At 47.9% G+C, this 23,191-nt stretch overlaps 1 protein-coding gene across 5 annotated transcripts in view; it reads right to left on the bottom strand.

Annotated features, from left to right (window-relative positions):
- Nucleotides 1-7,222: 7,222 nt before the first annotated feature.
- Nucleotides 7,223-23,191, bottom strand: part of LOC117881896 — a 16,679-nt gene continuing 710 nt past the window's right edge. For 2 of the 5 annotated variants that reach the window (XM_034779698.1, XM_034779699.1), the window contains exons 2-12: nucleotides 22,535-22,720; nucleotides 20,795-20,828; nucleotides 20,182-20,342; nucleotides 19,194-19,275; nucleotides 18,434-18,614; nucleotides 18,269-18,336; nucleotides 16,654-16,730; nucleotides 14,712-14,812; nucleotides 11,584-11,678; nucleotides 10,879-11,013; nucleotides 7,224-8,002 (exon numbers count right to left, since the gene is read on the bottom strand). In XM_034779698.1, the coding sequence (XP_034635589.1) occupies nucleotides 7,866-8,002; nucleotides 10,879-11,013; nucleotides 11,584-11,678; nucleotides 14,712-14,812; nucleotides 16,654-16,730; nucleotides 18,269-18,336; nucleotides 18,434-18,614; nucleotides 19,194-19,275; nucleotides 20,182-20,342; nucleotides 20,795-20,828; nucleotides 22,535-22,600 (1,137 nt within the window). In that variant the 5' untranslated portion in view covers nucleotides 22,601-22,720 and the 3' untranslated portion in view covers nucleotides 7,224-7,865. Of the gene's footprint in view, nucleotides 8,003-10,878; nucleotides 11,014-11,583; nucleotides 11,679-14,711; nucleotides 14,813-16,653; nucleotides 16,731-18,268; nucleotides 18,337-18,433; nucleotides 18,615-19,193; nucleotides 19,276-20,181; nucleotides 20,343-20,794; nucleotides 20,829-22,534; nucleotides 22,721-23,191 lie in introns of all 5 variants that reach the window. The other 3 variants (XM_034779702.1, XM_034779700.1, XM_034779703.1) reach the window with 3 other exon arrangements.

The following is a 23,191-nucleotide window of genomic DNA, read 5'->3' as shown; positions in this document are numbered from 1 at the left end:
TTTACTATGGGGGCCTCCCTGCTGGAAGACACTGAGGAAGATCTAAGATGACTCAACAAATTTGCAAAGTCTCAGAAGTTCCGGATGGTGATTCTGGCAGCTATATTTCCTTCTCTAGACGCAGGAGATTGGTTTTTGGCCCTCGACCTACAGGACGTCTATTTCCATGTAGCGATTCACCCAGGAAATAACTATGTTTTACCATGGGACAGGAGCATTTTCAATACTGAGTACTTCACTTCAGCTCCAAAGGTGTTCTCAAAAGTTCTAGCGGTAGTGGCCGCTTACCTTCAGCAAGAGGCAATTTTAGCCTTTCCGTATCTCGACAACTGACTACTCGAGGGTCGATCTTACGAAGCAGTGCTGACCTCCACCCAGAAATCTCTTGCTTTCTCCTAGGACTGGGGTCCCCAGCTAAATGTAAATAATCCATGTTAGCTCCGGTACAGAGAATACAAGGGGTGTACTTGGATTGAGCAGCAGCCAGAGCCTTCTTTCCGATGGAGAGATTCACGACCTTGGCAAATCTGGTCATGACAATTCAAGGCAGTCCCCGAACTACAGGAAGGAACGATTTACAGCTACTAGCTCATCTGGCACCTTGCACCTTTGTCACCGCACATGAAAGATTACACCTCTGCTGCTTTCAGGGCTGGTTCAGAAGGACCTCTTGCTCAATCAGAGACAGCTTGGACAAAAAGGTCTGGAGAACATGACCTATGAAGGAAGGCTGAAAGAATTGGGTTTGTTTAGTTTGGAAAAGAGAAGACTGAGAGGGGACATAATAGCAGTTTTCAGGTATCTAACAGGGTGTTATAAGGAGGAGGGAGAAAACCTTAGCCTCTAAGGATAGAACAAGAAGCAATGGGCTTAAACTGCAGCAAGGGAGGTCTAGGTTGGACATTAGGAAAAAGTTCCTAACTGTCAGGGTGGTTAAACACTGGAACAAATTGCCTAGGGAGGTTGTGGAATCTCCATCTCTGGAGATATTTAAGAGTAGGTTAGATAAATGTCTATCAGGGATGGTCTAGACAGTATTTGGTCCTGCCGTGTGGGCAGGGGACTGGACTCGATGACCTCTCGAGGTCCCTTCCAGTCCTAGAATCTATGAATCTATGAAAACACGTCACGGTTCCCCTCCAGGTGAAGAACTCCCTAGACTGGTGGAAAAATCAACTCATTGTTTGTGCAGGCGTCCCTTCTATCCGCCCAACACCAACAACAACTGACCATGAACGCCTCACTGGTAGGTTGGGGATCACAGCTCCAAACCCTTGCAACTCCGGGCAGATGGTCACTTCAGGAAACTGCTTTCCATATCAACCAGTTGGAACTCAGGGCAGTCAGGAATGCCTACCTTCAGGGCTTACCCCTCAGCAGTTGCAACTTAATCAGGATCATGATGGACATTGTGGCTTGCGTGTTCCAGATCCACAAACAGGGAGGAACAAGATTTCCCCCTCCTTGTGTACCAGAGCGATAAAGTTATGGGACTGGGGTATAGCCCATCCGATTCAGATCTCAGCCATTGACCTTCCTGGAGCCCAGAATGTCTCAGACGACATGCTCAGCAGGTGCTTCTCCCAGGACTACAAATGGGGAGTTGGACTCTCAAATCCTTCATAGGATATTCCAAAGATGGGGACTTCCAGAAGTGGACCTATTCACCGCTTCAGCAACAAGGAGGCCTAGGTTGCTACTCTTGGGGAATGCTTTTCTCCTTCCCAGGATAAAGGGCCTTTTCTACACATTCCCTCCAACACTGTTATTACTAAGAGTGATGAATAAGATCAGACAGGACAAAGCCAGGGTTATCCTTATAGTACCGACCTGGCTGAGACAGGCTTGGTCTCCTTACCTGCTTCACCTGCATGTCCTGCCGGGGTTCAGGCATCCGTCCATCCCTCATCTCCTCTCCCAGGATGCAGCTCGTGTGATTCACGCCAACCTAGAGGTCCTCTGCCTACCAACATGGCTCCTAGATGGTTCACAGGATTAGAGTCCACCTGCTCAACAGAAGTACAACAGGCATTACAGCAGAAGAGAGTCAGCCTGGATTTCTTACCTTCAGAGATGGAAAAGGTTCAACCACTGGTGTCATCCTCACCATCTTGTGCCTGAATCCTCTTCGCTCTCAGCCATCTTGTAGTAAAAACTTGAAAAAAAATCACCAAGGAGTCCGATGGCACCTTGAAGATTAACAGATCTGTTAGTCTTTAAGGTGCCACTGGACTCCTTGTTGTTTTTGTGGATACAGACTAACACGGCTACCCCCTGATATTTGAAAAAATCAGGTTATCAATGAGCTCCATTACGGTTCTTCTGGACACAATATCAGCATTTCATTCCCTACTAAAAGGGTTTTCCCTGTTTGTTCACCCTGTGTCCTCAAGATTTATTAAGAGATTAGGGAACTTTACCTCCAGGTTAAGGATCCTACGCCTTCTTGGGATCTCAGCCTGATACTCAGATACCTCATGGGACCTCCATTTGAACCTTTACTTATCTATAGGGCCCTACCAATTTCACAGTCATAGGGTTTTAAAAATAATAAATTTCATTATTTCAGCTATTCAAATCTGAAATTTCATGGTGTTGTAACTGTAGGGGTCCTGACCCAAAAGGGAGGAGTGGGGGGGGGAGGGGCACAAGGTTATTATAGGTGGGTCATGGTATTACCACCCTTATTACTGCTCTGCTGCTGACGGTGGCACTGCCTTAAATGCTGGGCAGCCGTAGAGCTGCAGCTGCTGGCCAGGACCCCAGCTCTGAAGGCAGCAGAACCACCACCACCAGCACAGAGTAAGGGTGACATAGTATGGTGTGGTATTGCTACCCTTACTTCTGTGCTGCTGCCTTCAGAGCTGGGCGTCTGGCCAGCAGCTGCCACTTTCTGGCCACCCAGCTCTGAAAGCAGTGCAGAAATAAGGGTGGCAACACCAGGACCCCCCTACAATAACCTTGCAACCCCCCATGACCCATTTTTGGGTCGTGACCCCAGTTTGAGTAATGCTGGTCTCCCCTGTGAAATCTGTATAGGACAGGGTAAAAGTATACAAGAGACCAGATTTCACGGTTGAGATAAGATTTCACGGTCCATAACGCTTTTTTCACGGCCATGAATTTGGTAGGGCCCTACTTATCTATGAAGATAGCGTTTCTACTAGCCATCATGTCAACTTACAGGGATGGGGACCTTGATGGCAGAACCCCCTTTTATGGTATTTTTCCAAGGACAAGGTCTCTTTATGGCCAGACCCTAAATTCTTACCTAAAGTGCTGTCAGATTTCCATCTTAACCAGGCCATCCATCTACCAGTATTTTTCCCTAAATCATATAAATTTCAGCGTGAAATCTCCTGTCATACTTTAGATGGTAGATGGGCATCAGCCTTTTATCTCTGGGTGTATCATCGCTTGCTGCAACACGGACGGTGCTCTACCCGACCCCAGAGGATAACAACATGCTCTTCCAGATCACACGCAACTGCCGGAGCTTCAAGAGCACTCCAGTCTTGGAGATCTGCAGACTGCCTACATGGGCCACCGTGCTTACTGTTTCTAAACACTATGCCTCGGTCCATGCCGTCAGCTCTGATGCGGCGCTTGGTACTGCTGTACTGTCTTCAGTCTTGGACTCAGTTCCAAAGCTCTCTCCTTGTAGGGGACACTGCCCAGGAGTCACCTGAAAGTGGAGCACCCACAAGGACACTACTCAAAGAAGAGGTTACTGCACAAGGTGAGTAACTGCGGTTCTTCAAGATGTGTCCCCTATGGGTGCTCCGCTACCTGCCCTCTGTCCCCTCTGCTTTGGACTGCCCTTTGTTGGACATTTGGATAGAGAAGGAACTGAGGGCCGTTCGCCTGCACAGCTCTATGTACCCTTGGGTGAGGTTGTGTGTGTGTGGGGCGGGGAGCAAATGGACACTGCTAACGAAAAATCTCCGATCGAGGGCTTGAGAGGCGCCTTCACACCTTAAGTGGAGCTCCCATAGGGGGAAACATCTCAAAGAACTGCAGTTACTGCACAAAGTGAGTAACCTCTTCCTTCTATTGCCCTGGGAGCAAGTGTCACAAATACATAGTCTTCCTCCTGTGAGCAGCAGCCACAGATCAATGCTGAAGGCCGAAACTTGAAAAGGGTTTCTGCCCTATTTACCATGCACTGCTGTTTCGGGGAGCTGGAGCTCAAACCAGATCAAGAGGCGAAGTAGGAAACTTTCCTTTTGTTGTTAGGCCCTAGGACTTTGTGTGAAATGCAGGAGTTTTTAACCATGCCACTAGCAATGTAGGGCTCTGGCCTCTTACTCCAGAGTTTTTCCCTTGGGCATGGAAAATTCCCAGCATTATTTCATATAACTCCACAAGGGAAATCTGGAGACAGCGGCACTAGACTGTTCCCTTTTCCTGAACCCTCTACAAATGTGGGTTCAGGAAAAAAAGATTGCCCAACCCGTGTCAGTATTTCCCCTGTAATTGACATAACTCTGATCAGTTGCAGGAGGGACTAAGAGGGTGATCTTCCCCACCCCCCCGTCAAACAGAGAAGGAATCATTTGTTTATAATCTGTAAATGAACTAAACCAGTGACCACGCTGACGTTCCAGCGAGTGACCAGGTGCCAAAGCTTAAAACAAAGAGGAGAAATGCAATTGCCTAACAATAGGCCTGATCAGCACCAGCCCCCAACTCTCATGTGCTACATTCAGGGCTAGACCGCTAATGCTCACAGACCCCGATCAATGGGAATGGACTTTTTTTTTTTGCACGGAGACTCCTGTGAGCCATTTATGCTAGAGCTGCCCTCATGTCTCCGGCATTTAAGTGAAGAGTCCTGCCGCCCTGCCACTTTGCTGAGGAGGGCACGCTAGCTCCCACCTCCGCTCCAAGAATCAGCCATGTCTGGCAGCTAACTTTAGAATGCTCTGAGAAGCACTTAGTCCTGTTCATTGTACAATAGGAATCCTGTTTAATGTTGGTTGTGACACTTAAGATTGTGATCAGGTCTCCTGCCATGGTTGATTTTGCAACATCAATAGGCCCTTACTAGAAATAACCACAAATCCAGCCTGGTGTTGATCACAGATGCAATGGCAGTAGGGTGACCAGACGGCAAGTGTAAAAAATCGGGATGTGGATTGGGGGTAAAAGGCACGTCTATATGACAAAGTGCCAACTATCGGGACTGTCCCTATAAAATCAGGACATCTGGTCACCCTAAATGGCAGTCTCAGCCGTGAGGGATTAAAGCCACTTTCTGCAGAGCCCCCAGTTCCTGAATTTGCAGTTAGATCCAGCCCAGCTCAGAGAAAGGAAGAGGTAAAGAAGTTACCCTGTACTTCCCCCAGCTGTAAACCAACTCTCCCTGTTAGAAACTGCCCTGCATTAATACGCTCCTGCAGCACTGGCTATGTGCCAACACTCTTTCAACTGTAATGCAACATCTGTTGACTTAATCTCCCACAGGCTAATTTCCCCCTTCCCCCACCTTTTAATCCTCTCCTTCTGAAGCACTTTTACCCTGAAATTGGACACGCTTTCCCGTTCACACAGGCTTTCCCAGCAGCTGAAGGAAGGGAGATGAGTGCCATCAGCCCTATTTGATGTGTTCTTAACAACCTGTTGTGTCCGTGCCACAAAGACTCTGGATGCTAAATGACAGGCTGTGCGTGGAACAAGACGAGGCTTGCGCACTCTGGAATGCATCCCTCAGTTGGTTTTAAGCCGTTAGTGTGACTCAGCGACTCATTAAGAAGTGTTTTATTGGGCGCAGCTATAGACAATTGAAATTAGTGTGGGACTCCTAGGTTCTAATCATAGCGCTGCCCCAACTCACTAGTAAATTGCTCCGTGCCTCGGTTTCCCCATCTGTAAAACTTCTTGCCTGCCTTTGTCAAGCATCGTGAGCTCCACGGGTGTAAATACTAGAGCCAAGTACAGCACTGTCTGCGCCTGCTTCGGTGGAAGGGAAGGGGAATCGGGCATCTTCCAAAAGGGACTGTGCGGAACTTTCAGGGAAAATCACCTCATTCGTTTTTCAGGCAGCCTCGTTGTAGGCCAGCTCGGAGACCATCCAGCCCAGGTGCTGGGCAACGCATCATCATTCCGTTGGGTCTTGTCCGGTTTTAGTGTCTGGAATCCAGGGCCATGAGACAGCACCAAGTCCCTACTTGGCTCCAGCAGAGTCTCCCCTCCATCCAGGCAGGCTCTGGTATCCCAACCAGAAGCTAGTGGCCGCCATTCACTCCCTGCGGTCCTCCCCAAGGAAGCGGAGCTGGGTGCTGGGCAGTTGGGAAGCAGCCGCTCCCCGTTTAGAAGGTGACTGCTCTCAGCCTAATCTCTAAAGTGGCTGTAGCTACCACCGTGAGAGGCACACTGTATTAGCGCCTGAAATAATTCCTGCCTTTCCACTTCCCACCCATCGTCACTCGGCCAAGCCCTGTCTCATTAGCAGAGCTAACCTCTGCTCCTCCGTCAGTCTCCGCAGCCCCTTTTCATTCCCCTTGCTCCTCTCTGGCCTCCGACCAGGGTCGGAATAAAGTTCTGGCAAGGAGATGCCTGGCACTGACGCCAGTATGGCAGCAGGGGTCAGACCACAGTCATTGAGAGAGGGAGCATTCTTCACCCTGCACCAGCCTTTCTGGCAGCCATCCCCCATTGCGAGATCATGCTAAACATGGCCTCCACTCTCACCACAACAGGTCTCTAGCAGGGTCACCGCTGCCCAGCTTTCCTGTCCCCTCCAGGGTAGGAATTGTCATTATGCTTCCCCACGTATACAAACTAAATGGCACTGGAGCACTTTCTGCCTGTGTCTCTGCTCTGTTCGTCCTCGATGACTCACCTGCTGCTCCCAGTTTAGCACCAACAATGAATTTCATTAACAGGCTATTTATTCCCTCCGCTGCCTGTTCAAACACTGAGCTCTACCACATTACACTAAACAGTGTAACCCCCCAAATCAGCGCCACCTCCCTTTGCTACCCACTTTTCAGGATGAGCAACAGTGGTATCTCAGGGAAGGGTGGGAGGCAGGGAAAGGTTAGTGGCATTTCTGCGTCCCTCCTGTTTCACAGCCCATTAGACTCCTCCTCTCGCTGGCTAAGCTGGACCTGGAATGTCAAGCACACCCACTCTCCGCTCCTCGTCCTTGACTCTCACCCAACACACCCCCTTCCTTCCCCTTGTCCTCCCCCACCCCCTGCTATAAAGTAACTCCTGTAAAATCAGAGTAGTTACTTAGGAAAACTTTATTTAAAACACCCCAGATGTGCAAGGCCTGAAGAATGGGAACGGCAGGATTTTAGGCCACAGCCTCTCTCCATTTCAGCTGTCTTCTCCTGTATTAAAGCAATTTTCCCTTTATGATTGACATGAAAACACTGTTCCAAGAATGGAGCTTTTTAAACCACTTCAATTACCTGCATGGGAAGGGATTTACCAGCCCCTGGCAAACTCAGCTGCCACTTAGAGGCTTCTTGGCCCTTATCTGAGTAAATTTATGGATCATCTACTAGGGCTCTGTTCTCCACCCAGGCAGAGAGGGCAGAACAGGTCTCCATATACGTGCCCAGCAGTTAGAACAAATCTTACAACCTGAAGCTCAGGAATACACAGCCCAATCGGTTTCTCCTGGAGAGTACTTGAAAGTCAAAGTCAGTGGAGGTGCGGATTGCCTGATACCAGGCTGTGCAGAGCCCGTCTCCCCACAAAGGGATCTCTTTGGGCCACTGCAACACCCCTCCACCCCAGCCGCCCAAGTGGCTGACAGTTCAGGAGAGGAGCCTGTCCATTTTGAGACGCCAATTCCCTTTCCATCTTTAATTTTTCTTATTTGACAGAAGGGGGCTTTCTTTGGCTAAGCATTAAAGATCACTCAGATTAAGTTCAGGCAGACTGTCAAACAGGTCACTGCTGAGGTCCTCATCCGACATGCTTCCAGCCTCCTCCTTGGGGGTGCTGTCCTCCTGCTCCAGGCTTGGGGTGGAGAGGTCTTTGGATCCTACAGACACATTGCAGAGGAGTTAGCCACACTCTGGACTCTGAGGCTCAAGTCCTCATCATCAACCGAGAAAAATGGCCCACGACCTCCCTGTAACTGCAGAGTGATGGCAAAACTGATCTGCTGCTGGTTTGGAGTCACCAATGAACTCGAAGCAATGCCAATTCATCATCTACTCAGGCAAATACAAGAAAACACATTGACAATGTGGGTTTGACTAATTTGTATTGGCAAATATTTTTTAATCATGGCCCCCTGCCTCCTAGCAGCCTTTGGGCACTCCTACTATAATCCCGACCATTGCCTCTGGGTATCAATATTTACTACCAATAATATAGGATAACTAGCTTCCTCTTATGAAATTATGCATGTTATCTGACACAGGGCGTTGCTGATCAAATGTTAAACTCAGTCCCTGACATGTGCCTGCAAGTAATATTGGAGAAGGGAATTTAATCCCTTGATATGTCCTGGGGAGACTGCTTAGGGAACATCCCAACAGCAACTGGACATGTTACAACTGCATCTGCAAAGCTGTTAACCGTAGCAGCTTTACTAATAAAGACTGACTCAGCGCGATTTGTACTTAGCAAAAACAGAACTCAAGGCAATTTCATGTGCCTTAAAGGCTCCATTCACGAGAATCTTAAGCATCTTACTGAAGTAGGGCATGAATTTCCTTTAAAAGAACATTAACCCCTTTGTTCCTGGAGCTGGGAATTCCCCCAAGGATACGTGTTAGTGCAAACACAAGGGTCTTTACTATCCTGAAGCAATGTTGAAATCCAAAGGGCTGAGGGTACGTCCAGACTACCCGCTGTATCGGTGGGTAGCGATCGATTTATCGGGGATCGATATATCGTGTCTTGTTAAGACGCGATATATCGATCCCCGAACGCGCTCCCCGTTGACTCCGGAACTCCACCGGAGTGAGCGGCGGTAGCAGAGTCGACGAGGGAGCTGCAGCCATTGATCCCGCGCCGTGAGGATGGGAGGTAAGTCGGAATAAGATATGTCGACTTCAGCTACAGTATTCCCGTAGCTAAAGTTGCATATCTTACATCGACATCCCCCCCCCCGTGTAGACCAGGCCTTTGTGTCAGCCCCAAACCAAACATGGAGTGACATTAAAAACTGACCTCCTGACACCCCTGGGGAATGCTAAGTATTATTATTATTGGTAGTATTATAATTGGCCCTCATATTGCAGCTTAACATTACCCTGAAACAAGACTGGAAGGGAGGCTCAAACAATGGACACCACAGGGCACCACAGTTTTAACCGTGATCCAAGTGCTTTGGATGCCAGTATCACAGGTCCAGTCAAGCGCCCCTCTTGGCCACTCACCAGACTGTTCTGAAGAGAACCCATGTACTGTCCCTATCTTGGGGCCTCTAGACTCCCCCTCAGGGTGCAGATCCACTATCTAGCACACCCTCCTGAGAGCTGTGGAAACAGCGGTGGCCACTCAGGTTTTTCTTCCTCTTCATCCTCCTCCAACCCCCCTCAGCTGAAACATTTCCTCTCCCAGAACACCAGCCGTGGGGTGTTCTGGGTCTGTTGTTTACTTCTTCAAGGGGCGTGTGTTAGGAGCAACATGCAGTGCAGAGACACTTTGCAAAGGACTCTAATACCACAGCTTGTTACTTAACTGCACAAGAAATACACAGATCGATACAAACAAACTCTATTTGCATTTCCCTGCCTCAGTTTCCTCACTACTCCTCAGCTTTCTTTGGGCTAGGATCAGAGTCCTCTGGGGCCATCCAGGGTCCTTCTGCTGCAGTGCCTAGCTTGCGTTCTGAAACATGGAATCTTCTCTCCCCACCTCATCTCTCTGACCCTGGCTGTTCTATGCCCTTACCCTCTCCTGCCCAAAACTCCCCATGTGGCTCTCAGGGGCTGTTTAAACTCCCCCATTCTCACATCTGTCTTTGTCCTTTCCACTCTCCCCACTCCCTGCAGACAAGTTGGGGAAAGTATCCTCAGCCTCAACTAACCCATTTTCATCCAGGTGTTTCCACCTGGATAGGCAGCCATTAAATTCTAGCCACCCACCTCTGTCCCTAGTCTGGAGAGACCGGACAGAAGCATGGTGGACACCATATACACATAAAGGCATTCCGTGATACAAACATTTCTTAACAACTTCACAATACTAATCAGTTCCCAAGCTGTGTAGATGGAGTCCCCAAATCATCACAGCCAGCATTCTAGATTACCCTTGTCAGATTAGAGAACAAGCAGCATAAAACGCTTTGGTACAGGGGAGAAGTGAAGTTCTACAATGCAGACCACAAACAGTCTTGATCTTTAGTACACAACTTGGACAGACTAGACACCAGCACGCAAAGGAAAGCCGCTGGATCACTGCATGCTAGAAGATACTGTCCCTCCCTCCTCAGGGCTGCCACTCAAAAGTAAAGATGTGAGAGGCTGCAGTATGCTCTATTTTGTGCAAAATAATACTTCTGTTTACACAGCACCTTCCACCTGATTAGGCCTGACAACAGATAGACAAGGAGCCCTGGAAAGTAAATCTGTTAACAAGTGGAGAGCTGGGATCAGAACCAAGAAGTCGGACTCCTAGTCCAATGCTCTGACCATTAGACCATGCTGCCTCCCATATTTAGATGCCAAATACATACACCTAAATTCAGCACGGCCTTAGGGCTCTTGTCAAGTTGCGAGTTTGATCTTAGTTTGGGCATTACAAATACTGAAACACTTTTAGGGACACAAAATAGGGACTGGACATACAAAGAGATTCACCACTCCCCACAAGGCAGTCACACATCTAACATCCACATTCCCACTGAAAACAACTATATTCTTAGGATATCAAGGGCTCCTAAGCCAGCCATACTTCTCTTACCTTCAGGCTCCTTAATCTCTGTGGCACTAGAGAGCTCATCCGAGCTGACATCTGTGAGACTGAGCTCAGAGGCAGAATCATCACTCAGGGAGGAAAAAAATATCTCCTCTTCTCTCAGCAAATCATTGCTTTCCACTAAGAGAAACACACCAACAAGCAGGATAAGTTAAGAGCTGAGCTCATGGTTAAAGACCATAGACCCGATTCCTCACTGTCTTCATAGGCAATACAACCATTCTGGTTTCACAGCATCATACTCCTACTCTGCACTGGTGTAAATAACTGAACAAAGGGATGGAGAGCCAGGCCCCGAATCATGTAAATTGAGACGTGCACTGGACACGCACTGGAGGCAATGCCCCTGCACTCCCATCTCCGACTCCATGCTAGCACTTCTGAGGCTCAGGCAGGGAGCCTGGAATCCCAGACATGGTAGGGCTGCCCAGAGTCACACACCCAGGAAGCCCCCTGCTCCCTACGCAGTCCGCATGGTGGGGCTACCCCAGAGCCATGGACCCTAGGAGCCCACCACCAAACCAGGCAGGTTTCCATTGGAACTCTGCCTGTGATTTGATGAAAGTTTGTCAAACCCAAGGATGTTTCCACAAAACATTTCAGGTTCAACAAACCAGCATTTGCCAACAAAACTCTATTTTGTCAGAAAATTCCCAACCAGCTGTACCCGAGAGGACTAGCATCACTTACTCCCATGAGCACTTTCCTTTCCTACGGGCTTAGTGTATAACTTCTCTTCCAAGGGCAGATTTTTCATTTGGTCTTTCAGGTCAGTGACGGTGGATCTGATTGAAACAAAACCAACAACACTGATTAGCTCCAGGGACAGAAACAGCTGCCAGGAGAGAGAGAAAATTCATTCTTGGGATTTTCTGCAATGAGGGATTTTGGTAAACTCATAGTTCAAGGTGGATTCAGCTCTGCTGAGCAACTCATTGTATGTGGGGTGTAGGGCGTGGGGGGTGGGGAGACCTGAGGCTTTTACAGAAAGGGAAAAAGAATCAATACTTAATTACAGGAGAACTGCAATTAAATCTCATTATTGGAGATGACTCACTGAGTTAATGTAACATCCTCCACGGTGGGTTATTATAGTACAGGAGACAAGTTTGGTTTCTGATGTCAGAGCAAATTCATCAAGAAGATTCTAATAACAGAGCCATGCTGGACCATGGATGTTTTCACAGATATTTTCCACTAAGAACATGAATGGTTATTTATGGATTTTGGGGAGTAGGGGTGAATATAACCGACTAACGGGGTATCAGAAGAGAGAACAAGAAGTCAGGACACCTGGGTTCCAATCCCAGCTCTGGTACTGTTCCTTTCCCCATCTACCTTGCTGGGGTGATGGAGAGGAAGATTGTGAGAATGAACTGTGTCTGAAAAGGGCTTTGAGATCCTTGGCTGGAAAGCACTAGGGAATGCCTAATGTTTTTAGTATCATTCCTCATCAGTCTCCCTCAAGGAGAGACCTGGACACAGCTCCTTGCAGAGCAAGCCAGTGCTACATGTGCCCATCAGATGGGGCACTGCCGAGTGATGTGAAGGGCTCATCCCTGCAGAGGCCATGCATGCGTCTAGTGTCCCAGCTCAGTTCTATTTGCAATACAGCAGAACCTTAGAGTTAGGAGCATCAGAGTTACAAACTGACCAGTCAACCACACACCACATTTAAGTACGCAATCAGGCAGCAGCAGAGACCCAAATAAAAGCAAATACTGTATAGTGCTACCTTAAATGTAAACTACTAAAAAAATAAAGGGACAGTTTAAAAAAAAAGATTTGACAAGCTAAGGAAACTGTTTCTGTGCTTGTTTCATTTAAATTAAAATGTTTAAAAGCAGCATTTTTCTTCTGCACAGTAAAGTTTCAAAGCTGTATTAAGTCAATGTCCAGTTGTAAACTTTTGAAAGAACCAGAACGTTTCGTTCAGTTACGAACAACTTCTGTTCCCGAGGTGTCCGTAACTCGGAGGTTGTACTGTAGTTATACTCTGCCTTCTTAGACTCCCCCATCCCATGCATTTTCAGGTGGATAATATATGCTTCACATCCTGCCCCAAACTCTTGTAAAGTGTTGCTGTTGGGTGTTCAAGAGCCTACCAGGTACAACCCCAGTAGTGACGGCATTGTAGTGGTGGGTGTCACCACGCTGCACATTGTTTGAGATCCTTCAGGATGAACGGCACTATGCGATATTCTATGCGATTCCAAATAAAGACCTTTCAGGAACAAATATTTAATAAATAGTACCAGCCCTGCTGTATTGCAAAGATCTTCCGTATCAGCCTGATGTTAATGAATTGAGAGAGTGCTCCCCTAGGAAGGGAGGTCTGGGGCACACCATCTGGGGAACACTGCCTGCAACTGAAGGGGTGGTTGGCATTCCTGTGACACATTATCCCATTGTGGCACTTGGGTGTGTGGGAAAGAGGGTTAGAGACAGTGGCACACACAATCCCCAGATACCCCTGGGCCAGCTGGATTGGAAAGACAAGGGCACAATTAAAGGAACAGTAGCACAGAGCTAAGAATCATTGAAGGGGAAGCTCTAATGTCACCGTCCTCTCCAGGGAAGAGGCCAGAGCATGCAAGGCCCAGCTGTGTGGAGATCACAGCCAAAAGGTAGAGTCAGTTTCCTTTCTCGGAATGGTCCATCATGGGACCGTGACAGCACAGGAAAGCAAGAGGAGAGCAGGGTGACGCAGGGAAGGCAGGGGTTTAAGGGACACAAGTGGGCGTCTCTTCAAGAGAAGAGGCCCCAGGCAGAAGGGAATTCCTACTGAGGTAATAGAAAGGGAAAGAACTAAACAGGGGAATCACCACTTTCTGAACAGCATCAAGTGGGTTCACTCAGCGAGTGACAGAGAAGGAGCTTCAGAAGTCAGCCAGTGCCCATGGTAGAGGGCTTGTGGAGGGGGAACATGAGCATGCTTGTTTACAGTGTATACCCACATGGACTAGAGGGCACAGGAGAGCCGTGATTAGATATGGAGCCTTTCATCTCCGGGTCAACAGTCTCGGGTTAGCCCAGAATAGAACAGCAAGAAGTCAGTCAAGATGGCTGCTCTGTGCCTGCGTGAAGTGAAGTGGGGTACTCCGTCTAGTTCCCACGGTATAGGTGTCTCCATCATAAACAGATACCATCACAACTGGTCCCCTTGTTAGCTGCCTCAGCAGAGACCAAAGACTGAATGGATAACGGAGCCTGAACTCTCCACATGCCCCTAGTTGGGACTCCTCGCCCAGGCAGTGGGCAAGCTTGAACTGAGCTGCCCGCGTTCTGGAACCTCCAGGGCTCGCGGTTCAGCACTTTATGCATTTAGAAACCGAAATGCCTCATGGGCCAAAGTGCTGGATTGCCAACTCTGGAGATGGATGTTCTCTATCAACCAAGCAGATACAGTGACGGCTTCCCCACACTGCCTCGATAACAGGGCTCAATCGTGACCTGCAGAGACCCCCTCTAGAAGCAAGAGAGGAATTCAGCTCTGCCTTCTCTGAGGGTGCAAGCAAAGGGTCTATTAGTGCTAGTTGTGATGTGGACACCTGCCTACTAGCAACTAAGCTGATATTACCCACAACTCCTTTCACACAGGGGCACTGAATAGCGGTCACACAGCACCGCACACACTTGTGCCATTCCCATGTGGTTTGTGGTGAAATATCTCTTGGATATACAAAGAGCTGCACTTGCAGCTGATGTGCCGAGCTCAGTTGGGTGAGGAATGCACCCCATATTGCCAGCAATGTATGGTGTGCGCACACGTGGTGCCACATGTCCCACAAGACCCATGGAAGGTGCATTTCCCCTACTTGATGTGGCCGAGCTCCTCCTGGGTGCTCCGTGTCTCCAACCTGGCTTTGTCCAAGTCATCAGATTGAGTTTTGTGACTGTTCATCAAATCTTCCAGCATCTGTGGATGAGGGGGGACAGTCAGTCACTGCCAAAAGGGCTCCCCACAGAGAGCCTCTGATTCTACACAGCAGTACTGTGCCCAGCAGAACATACATGTGTGACTTGCTCAATGTACAGACCTGGAACAGCTTGGGGAAAGCACAGCTGACACAAAACATGCTATCCGTGGCAACAAGGACTTCACCTTTCCAACACAGAAAGTGGTGGGCTTTCTCCATCAGATCAAGATGGAGTACAGCATACTGGAACCTGTACCCCTTGACCCAGCCTCCTTAATGGAAATTAGGGCCACACTGTACATCTCTGCTGTCCATGCTTGGCCCACAGACTGCATTTTGACCAACCACAATGTATAAAAACACCGATCAGTTTGAGAATGTGCTGCCAGAGTCTCTTGGGCAGCAGGTTATGGGGGCTACTTGTCCAGAGGCACCAGACAGCAGTTTCTAAAAGGGTTAGAGAGGCTACAGCTAGCTGAGAAATATAGCCAGGTCTGATCATTAGCTCCGATGTATTTTAGGCCCTTCACAACTCTGCCCCTTCCTACTTGTCCATGTGTTTCCCACCGCATTATCCCTTCTCTCCCTCTGCTCTGCCAGCCTCAATCACAAATGTCTTCACACCTCATGCATGGAATGCTCTCCCTGAAGTGACCCATAAGGGCACTACCTTTTGTTTCAAATCCCTCCAACTTCTGCAGTGACGTCTACAAGAAATCAACCAAGTCCTGATGGCTATGATGGGGACAGACAGAAACTTTTAGATATATATGCTGGCTTTTTTCTACAAACATGAACACTTGTATATATTTTGAATATACTCTTCTTCCCAACCCTTCATATATCACTTGTCTTCTTACATTGTTAGCTCTTTGGCTACTGCAATACCAATAAGTCATCCTCTGCAGACTGTAACCATACTGATCTTCGTTTTCTACATGGCACCTAGCTACGCATATGACAGGTGTCTTAGAAATACTGTGAGTATGCCAGTATTGTTTGATAACCACTTAAATTACATAGGAAAGAGAACTGCTACAGTTGGGCCTCACTATTGAGTCTCAGTGTTTAATTTCATTAATGTGGCCCCTTATAAACAGGGATTACAGTGACCCCTCCCATAATTCCAGGTACACACAGGAGCTGGTTCTATCCTAAGGAATAAATACTGAAATCTGAAGCACACTGGAAAACATAGGAATGTCCTGGTGTTGATTAACGTAGCACCAATAAACCTTTTCGATTATGTTAATGCAGGAAGCCTGAGAAATAACGGCTCCACCATATGGGAACAGATCATCAAATCCATGATCTTTCCTCCAGTCTTCAGAGGAAGATATAAAACTCCCATAAATTTCCTGGATAGTTTTACAATACTATCCAAAGAGAAGATATACTTCCTGCCCCCAGCTGGTGATCAGTATACGCCAGAAGCATAAGGATCAACAACCAATGTCATTTACTCTAGCTGCTTGCACTGCAGATGCTATTCATATATGTGCCTAACCCCTCTTTTAAGAACTTAAAATTTTCCTATCATCTGGAATCAGTGAGTTCCACAGGTTATCAAACTATCACATGCTTTAAAAATGCATGTAATCATAGAATCATAGACTATCAGGGTTGGAAGGGACCTCAGGAGGTCATCTAGTCCAACCCCCTGCTGAAAGCAGGACCAGTCCCCAGACAGATTTTTGCTCCAGATCCCTAAATGGCCCCTTCAAGGATTGAACTCACAACCCTGGGTTTAGCAGGCCAAACCTCAAACCACTGAGCTATCCCTCCCCCCGCCCGACCCCCCGATTTTGCCTGGGGAAGGTGAACCTGTAAAGCTATGTACCTTGCAGTATCGACTTTGAGTTCTCTTAATTTCATCAGTTTCAGACATCTGATTGACTAGATCCTCCTCCTGTCGGTCTAAGAAGGAAAGCAATGTAACTACATAGTGAACTGGATTGGTTTTGGCCACGGAGCTGAGTCGTAGCAGAATCTACTTCTATTCTGTGCCTGATTTTTAATAGTCACCTCAGCACTCACTTTTCTCGGTGCGTATTCAGACAAAAGCTCATTGGGCACCTCTCACGCCAGGACTACATTCTACTGAGGAACTCATGTGAACAGCAGGAGCAGCTGCCAGATCTCCATGGGACTCATATACAATACCCAGATCTATTACTTTCACAGCTATACAATAGGCACAAATGCGAAAGCTGTTATTGACCCAAAGCCCTTTCCATACAGTTCTACTCTGACAAATGACTGTGAAAATGATATTGGTGGTTCCCCATTTATTGCCATTCAATGACTATATTTGACATGCTCAGTTTATAAGAAGTAAAAAAGATGGTTATATTCCTTTCCCCTACTCTGTGTTTTGTCTATTCAGATGGTAAGCTCTTTGGGACAGGGACTGACTCTCACCATGTGTTTATACTGCACCTAGCACAATGGGGACCTGATCCTGGCTGGGAACTTTCGGCCTTACTGGCATGCAAAAGAGCTGCTGCAGTAAATTCGGCTTGGCATCTGAGAGTCAAGCTAGGTTCCTTCTGTTTCATGTAATTACCAAAGATTCTGCACCTCAAATTCTGCCCTTGGTTACAGGCGGGACACTTAACTGCCTCCCCAGAAGCTGCTGCAATATAGGGAGAGGAGAATTTAGCCCATAATTGGAGATTCTGTTTATGATTCAAGTGCCAGAATAGAACCCAGCTCTCTCTCCCATGGTTATGTCAGCTCTGCACCCCTAATAGGAGTGAAGTAGTTACTACAAACAGACAATCTGACTGAGTGGTGGCTTATGAGTATGAAGGGGTCATTTTTACAGTCGCTTTGAAGAGTAGAGAGACAGTGTGATAATCTAGGACCAAGGTATTTTCAGGGCTGTCTCTGGTCTATGCCCAGCCAAGGTACCGGACATCCCATAGCATCCTTGAGAAAGGCCCAGTACTAATAATGCCAGCCAGCTCTCACATAGCACTTTGCAGCAGTAGATCTCAAAGCACTTTACAAAGGAAGTCAGTATCATTATGAATTCCCTCCCACTCTTGCCTCTCTAAGGACAGGGCGGGGGTGAAGTTTGAAAAACAGCTACAGAAGTGTATTGCAATGCACCAACCATTCATTGAATGGACCCTATCTCTCAGAGCACCACAATGCACCACACAGAGTCAGACAGAGTGGGGAGACCCAGTGCATGTTCCCCTCCCACCACTCTGCCCATGCCCTGGTGGGAATCTGACTGAGCTAGCAAGCCCTGTGCATGCTCCCACACTTCCCCTCCAACTCTGCCAATTCACCACAGCATCCCCTACGCTTCCATTCCTGAGGGAACTGTCCACTACAATAAATAACATGATACTCCCAACTGCAGGCTGCTTCCCCGCCAGTTCCAGGCATCTGTCAGGCCCACAGGGCAGGGACCTGCACAGGGAGCAATCCAGAGCAACACTCACTGAGCTTGTGCTTCAGTTGCTCCACCTCTCTCCTCACACACTCGTATTCTCGCCACAGGAGCTTTTTGCTAAAATCAAGGAGAGAGAGAGGGTTACCCCCTGGGGAAAGGAAGCAACAGCCTTAATTTCCCATGACCCACACGGCTGTAAAGGCCCAGAGCTAACCTCTCATGCACCTCCTGCATGACGCTGGAGCTGGGATACACATCCGGGGTGCAATCTCCATCCGGCTGGTGAAACACTTGCTGTCGCAAGTTACGAAGCTCGCTCTTCAGCCCTTCCATTCTCCGCCCCAGCAGGGACTCCAAGCCACTCTGAGGGCTGTTATGCAATCGACCAACCTCCTCTGCAACAACAAACAAAAGGATGGAAAACGATTAGGCTTCAGCCTGCAAAGGGAAAGGGTGGGGTGGGATAATACACAGTATAATGGTCTCAAAGGTCAGTTCACTGCTGATGTAAGGCGCTGGACTGACCACGCAGGGCACTGGGGGCCTCTGCTGATCCCCTGAAACGGTACAGCAGAATCAGTGCCAGTTCAAGAGCTCCCTTGACCACTCTGCCAGCACACTCCAGAGGCATAAGGGGAGTCGGTCTTCACGGCATATTCTGAACAAGTGATACTCTTGGGTAGAACAGGTGAGAGATGCAAACCAAGTGTTCCATTGTCTGAGCCAACAACCTACAAGCATCTGTACCAACAGACGTAAAGGTTGTATTTCGTAAGGGTTAGAGCAAAGGACTGTGAGTTGGAACACCAGGTTTCTGCTCTAGGTTTGAGCTCTATATAGTCAGCAGAGTAGAGAACTGGACTGTGCCCCACTGGGGAGCTGCACTCACAGCCTGTTGTCACCCCAAACGGTCAGATGGGGAGCGAGCTCTGACCATCCCAGAATGACTGCAAAGCCAAATGATTCATCAGTACCTTCCAGGTTATGGATCTGCTGCTGCTGGCGCTCCTTCTCCTGCTTCAGTCGATTTACTGACTGGGTGAGGGACTCAATGACCTGGGAGGAAGAGCAGGACGAGAACGAGTCTCACATGGAAATAATTTAGTGCAGGGAAGAACTCAGTTGCTTTGTGCAGTTTCAGAAGCTGGGAATGTTGCGGGGCACCTCGAGACGGATTCTAAAGCAGGCCTGCACAACTCGTAAAGTGGCAAGGGCCATATTACTCCAAAGAAAACAGCTGAGGGCCGAATCCCCCCGGCCCTGCCAAACCCCCTCCCCCCAGCGCCGCCCAGCCCCCCCGAAACACAACACCCCCCCAGCGCGACCCTCCCCTTGGAAACAACCCGCCCCAGTGCCGCCCAGCCCCCCCGAAACACCCCCCTCCACGGAAACAACCCCCCCTTCCCCAGCCGCTGCTTGCCTACTCACCCCCCGCAGGCCGCATGTTGTGCAGGCCTGCTCTAAAGCAACCACACTCAGTTGAGCAGGATAGAGGGGCTTCCAAGGAATCTGCTATGACCCTCCTTGTTGGAAGGATGAAGGCTGTGATGAGGGGTAGGGAGAAGATTCAGCGCTCAGAGGGATAGAGGGGATCTCACAGAGAGGAAAGGAAAGTGAGTACTCCTGGAAAGTTACTTTGCTTTAAAGGACACATGAAGTGTCCCTGCAGCTTCAGCCATGTGCTGGCAGGAACTGGGAGTGCTGCAGAGGCAACACACTCTCAAGGAGGGTGATGGGGAGAGAAAGGAACACCTCAAATCTTCATGTGGAGACCTTTCCAGCTGTCTCAAAGAGCAACATTCACTGGCTCAACAGGGAGAGGCTTTTCCCATCATGTGACAAAGAGAGGATCGCCACAGTCCAGGGCATCCAGTGTAAGGAATGTGTATTTTAAGCTCGCTAGTTAAACCTGTCTCTTTCCCCTTAGTAGAGAGGCTAATGTCATCAGCACTCTGGAGTTACCTTAGCTTGCGAACGCAGCTGACTGCTGATTGCTGCAAGCTCCTCTGTTGCCATCCTGCAGTGTGGAAGACTTAGGCAGGTAGGACCCGGTTGCCAAAATCCAGCCAGAGACTCATCAAATGCAACCTTCTCAGTGTTTATTCTGTCAAGCAGCAAATCCACTAAGAGATCAAAAGTAACGGGAGTTACGAGGGCTGCAGGGAAGGGAACCCACTTGTTTACCACACTGTTAGACTTGCCTCAGCTAGTGCCCAACTCAGGGAACTTGGGAAAGGCCAAACTGAAGTTTTAAAAAGCAGAAGCTAGATTCTTTCCCCTCTCTGCTTGAATTATACAATCACATGTAGAGTCACTAGAACAGGCAGGTCACTGTTTGGATAACCAATAAGAAGGGCTTGAAAATGGCCATTGCTTTGCTACATGGGTACAGAAGTTGCCTGGATTTTAAACCAAAAGCATCAACAGCTCTTACAAAATAAAAATAAAGAAGGTATAATCATCCATTTGAGACACAGCAACAACATATGATTGTACAACGCAATGGATATTCCTACAGAACCTCAATGCTAGGGTAGCAAGTGCTTTTCAAATGCTTGAGACAACGGATTGTTACCTTTGGAAGAGATGCTGGTTGTGTTCAGACGCTGCTGTAATAGAGAAAGAGAAACCAGATTAAGTAGTAAAGACACTAAAGGACAGGGGAAAGTTACACACAGGAAGGAGTGGTAGGGTATCTCACACTGCTTTCCATTTTGGATCTGTCTTTAAATCGAAGCAGGATGGCGTGTTAACACCAAAGGACAGATTAGGAAGTGCCCTCGTGTTCTCAATGGTGATTCCTCAAATCAACTAAATTGCAACACCGGTGATTGAGGAGTGGACAGAGGAACAGAAGGGTGAAGTATGTGGGGAAATCCAGGAGGGAAACTAGTTGAAACAGAAATGAATTCAGGGACGTCCTATGGTCTGTGTTATACAGGAAGTTGGACTAGATTTCACAGTGGTCCCTTCCGACTTTTTAATCTATGAAAAATGTTCACAAAATACATGGTTTTAATTATGTGAAACAATTACCATATTAGGTACATCAGGATAGTCACAGAACTTGGAAAAATCTAACAGCATTCCTAGCGCTCTCTCTAGCCAGACTGAAACTGCAATGTAAGTGGGTCCCTTCCCCCGTGGCTGATTACTTAGGAGTAGCACCAGTAGCTTTAAAACAATAGTCTACTTCTAGCACCCTCTTTGCCCATAATCTCCCATTTTATAGATGAGGAGAACTGAGGCAGAGAATAGTTCAGGGCTTCTCCAAACAGTAAATTGGGGCAGAGGTGGGAACAGAACTCAGGAATCCCAAAGCACAGTTCCTCACTCTAAGTACTAGACCACTCTTCCCCCTAATGTTATTGCTGCCTTCTCTATAACACAGCCATCTGTCCTGGATCTAACAATAAAATAATACATCTCAGAGCTGCACGTCATACTGCCCACAAATTGGCTCCCTTTCACGTTAATCCATGCTTTTATGGGGTAGATACCGCAGCAAGGCCTGACCAAACCCGAGGTGCTCATCCACTGGTCTTTAAAGAAAACCACTTGCATCTATCCAAAAGAGCACACCCCATCCTCTGAACTGTTGTATAATAAAGGTTCTGCAGGGCTGACAGAATAATCCTGCTCAATAAGAGATCCAACTTTCTTGGGAAAGTCAAGAGAATCTCTCGTCACTGAAGGGACAAAAATGAGCTACACAGAGGACCTTGAGGACATAATTTCCATAAGTATCTGCAGTAAACGTGGAGGTGGATTTTATTTGGGCAAAGAGGCCTGGATTGTGATGTTTGCAAACAGTGGACAGCCATCCAGTTCTAGAAGTTGCTTATTACACAGGAATTAGGTGCTTCCCCTCAGTCCAGTGCCCTATCCAGGCTGCATTCCCATTTCATCCCTTTTCTCTTCTAGAGCCTTGGATCACCCTGAGGAATCGCTCCCTCCTTCTGAGCATTTTTGTCCTTGAAATATTTGCAGAAGCATTTCAATTTTCATCCCTTCTAAGGACACTGGAAGCCTTGATCGCTCCAGTCTAGCACTGAAAAAGACCTGTGTGAAAGTCATTTTTCCTGAATCCAACTATCAATGTGAAACATTCAATCAGTCTCTAGAGGGCAGGGAACTCTACCACCATTACAATACTAGCCAAAGCAGCTACAAAAACCAGTCCTGGTGACTTCACCTACAGTGATGTTACCAACATAGTTCAAGGAACCAAGGGATCCAGCACTTGTTTAAATAGGACTTTCCTGGAGTGAGAGTCTAAGCCACAAGAAAGAGATGACAATGTAGCTGAACTTGCCTTTATTTTAGCCACGTTGCTGTCTGTTGCAGTCAGTATGGAGTTGAGCTGTGTGTCCCAGTTCATGTGGCTGGTAGGCAGGTGCTTTTAACTGTTTACCAATGACAAAGTAATCTAGGATCAGCCCTTGGTGTATAAAGCTGAGGGATGGAACAGAGCCCAACGTGGTGAAGATATTGGATTGACCTGTAAAACCATCAGCAAAGAGATTTTTCTCTCTATACAGTCTATGCTCCTATTACAGTTCAAATAAATTTACATGTATATTAAGAGAAATAAAGGGGAGGATATAGGACTGAGGGCAAAGTGCAGGGTCTAAAAATCCTGAGACTCCTACATAATTCACACCCAGAACGGATTTCATAAGCTAGGCCTGATGGAGGCTCACTGGTAGTGGGCCAGAGCAGTGCAGAGCCCAGAGCAGAAGCAGACTTCCATACAGACCATCTCCTAGGGCCAAGCACAGCACCCTGCCATAGCGCTGGCGATGCCATAAAATACACACCATCCGCTTTGTGTGAGCCTTAAACTGACGCTGGGGAAGGGCCATGCCCTGTCCTCAGAGAGGGGTGAAGGAGGCAGGGAAAGCCCAGGGCTCCCACCACCTGCACCACTACAGACACAGAAATCTGCCAGACAGTTTCAGGGTGTTTTTTT

This window comes from Trachemys scripta, chromosome 8 (genome assembly GCF_013100865.1).
Source record: "Trachemys scripta elegans isolate TJP31775 chromosome 8, CAS_Tse_1.0, whole genome shotgun sequence".
NCBI classification, from domain to species: domain Eukaryota; kingdom Metazoa; phylum Chordata; order Testudines; family Emydidae; genus Trachemys; species Trachemys scripta.
The sequence above is the reverse complement of the archived record's forward strand: the minus strand, read 5'-3'. Positions and strand labels throughout refer to the sequence as shown.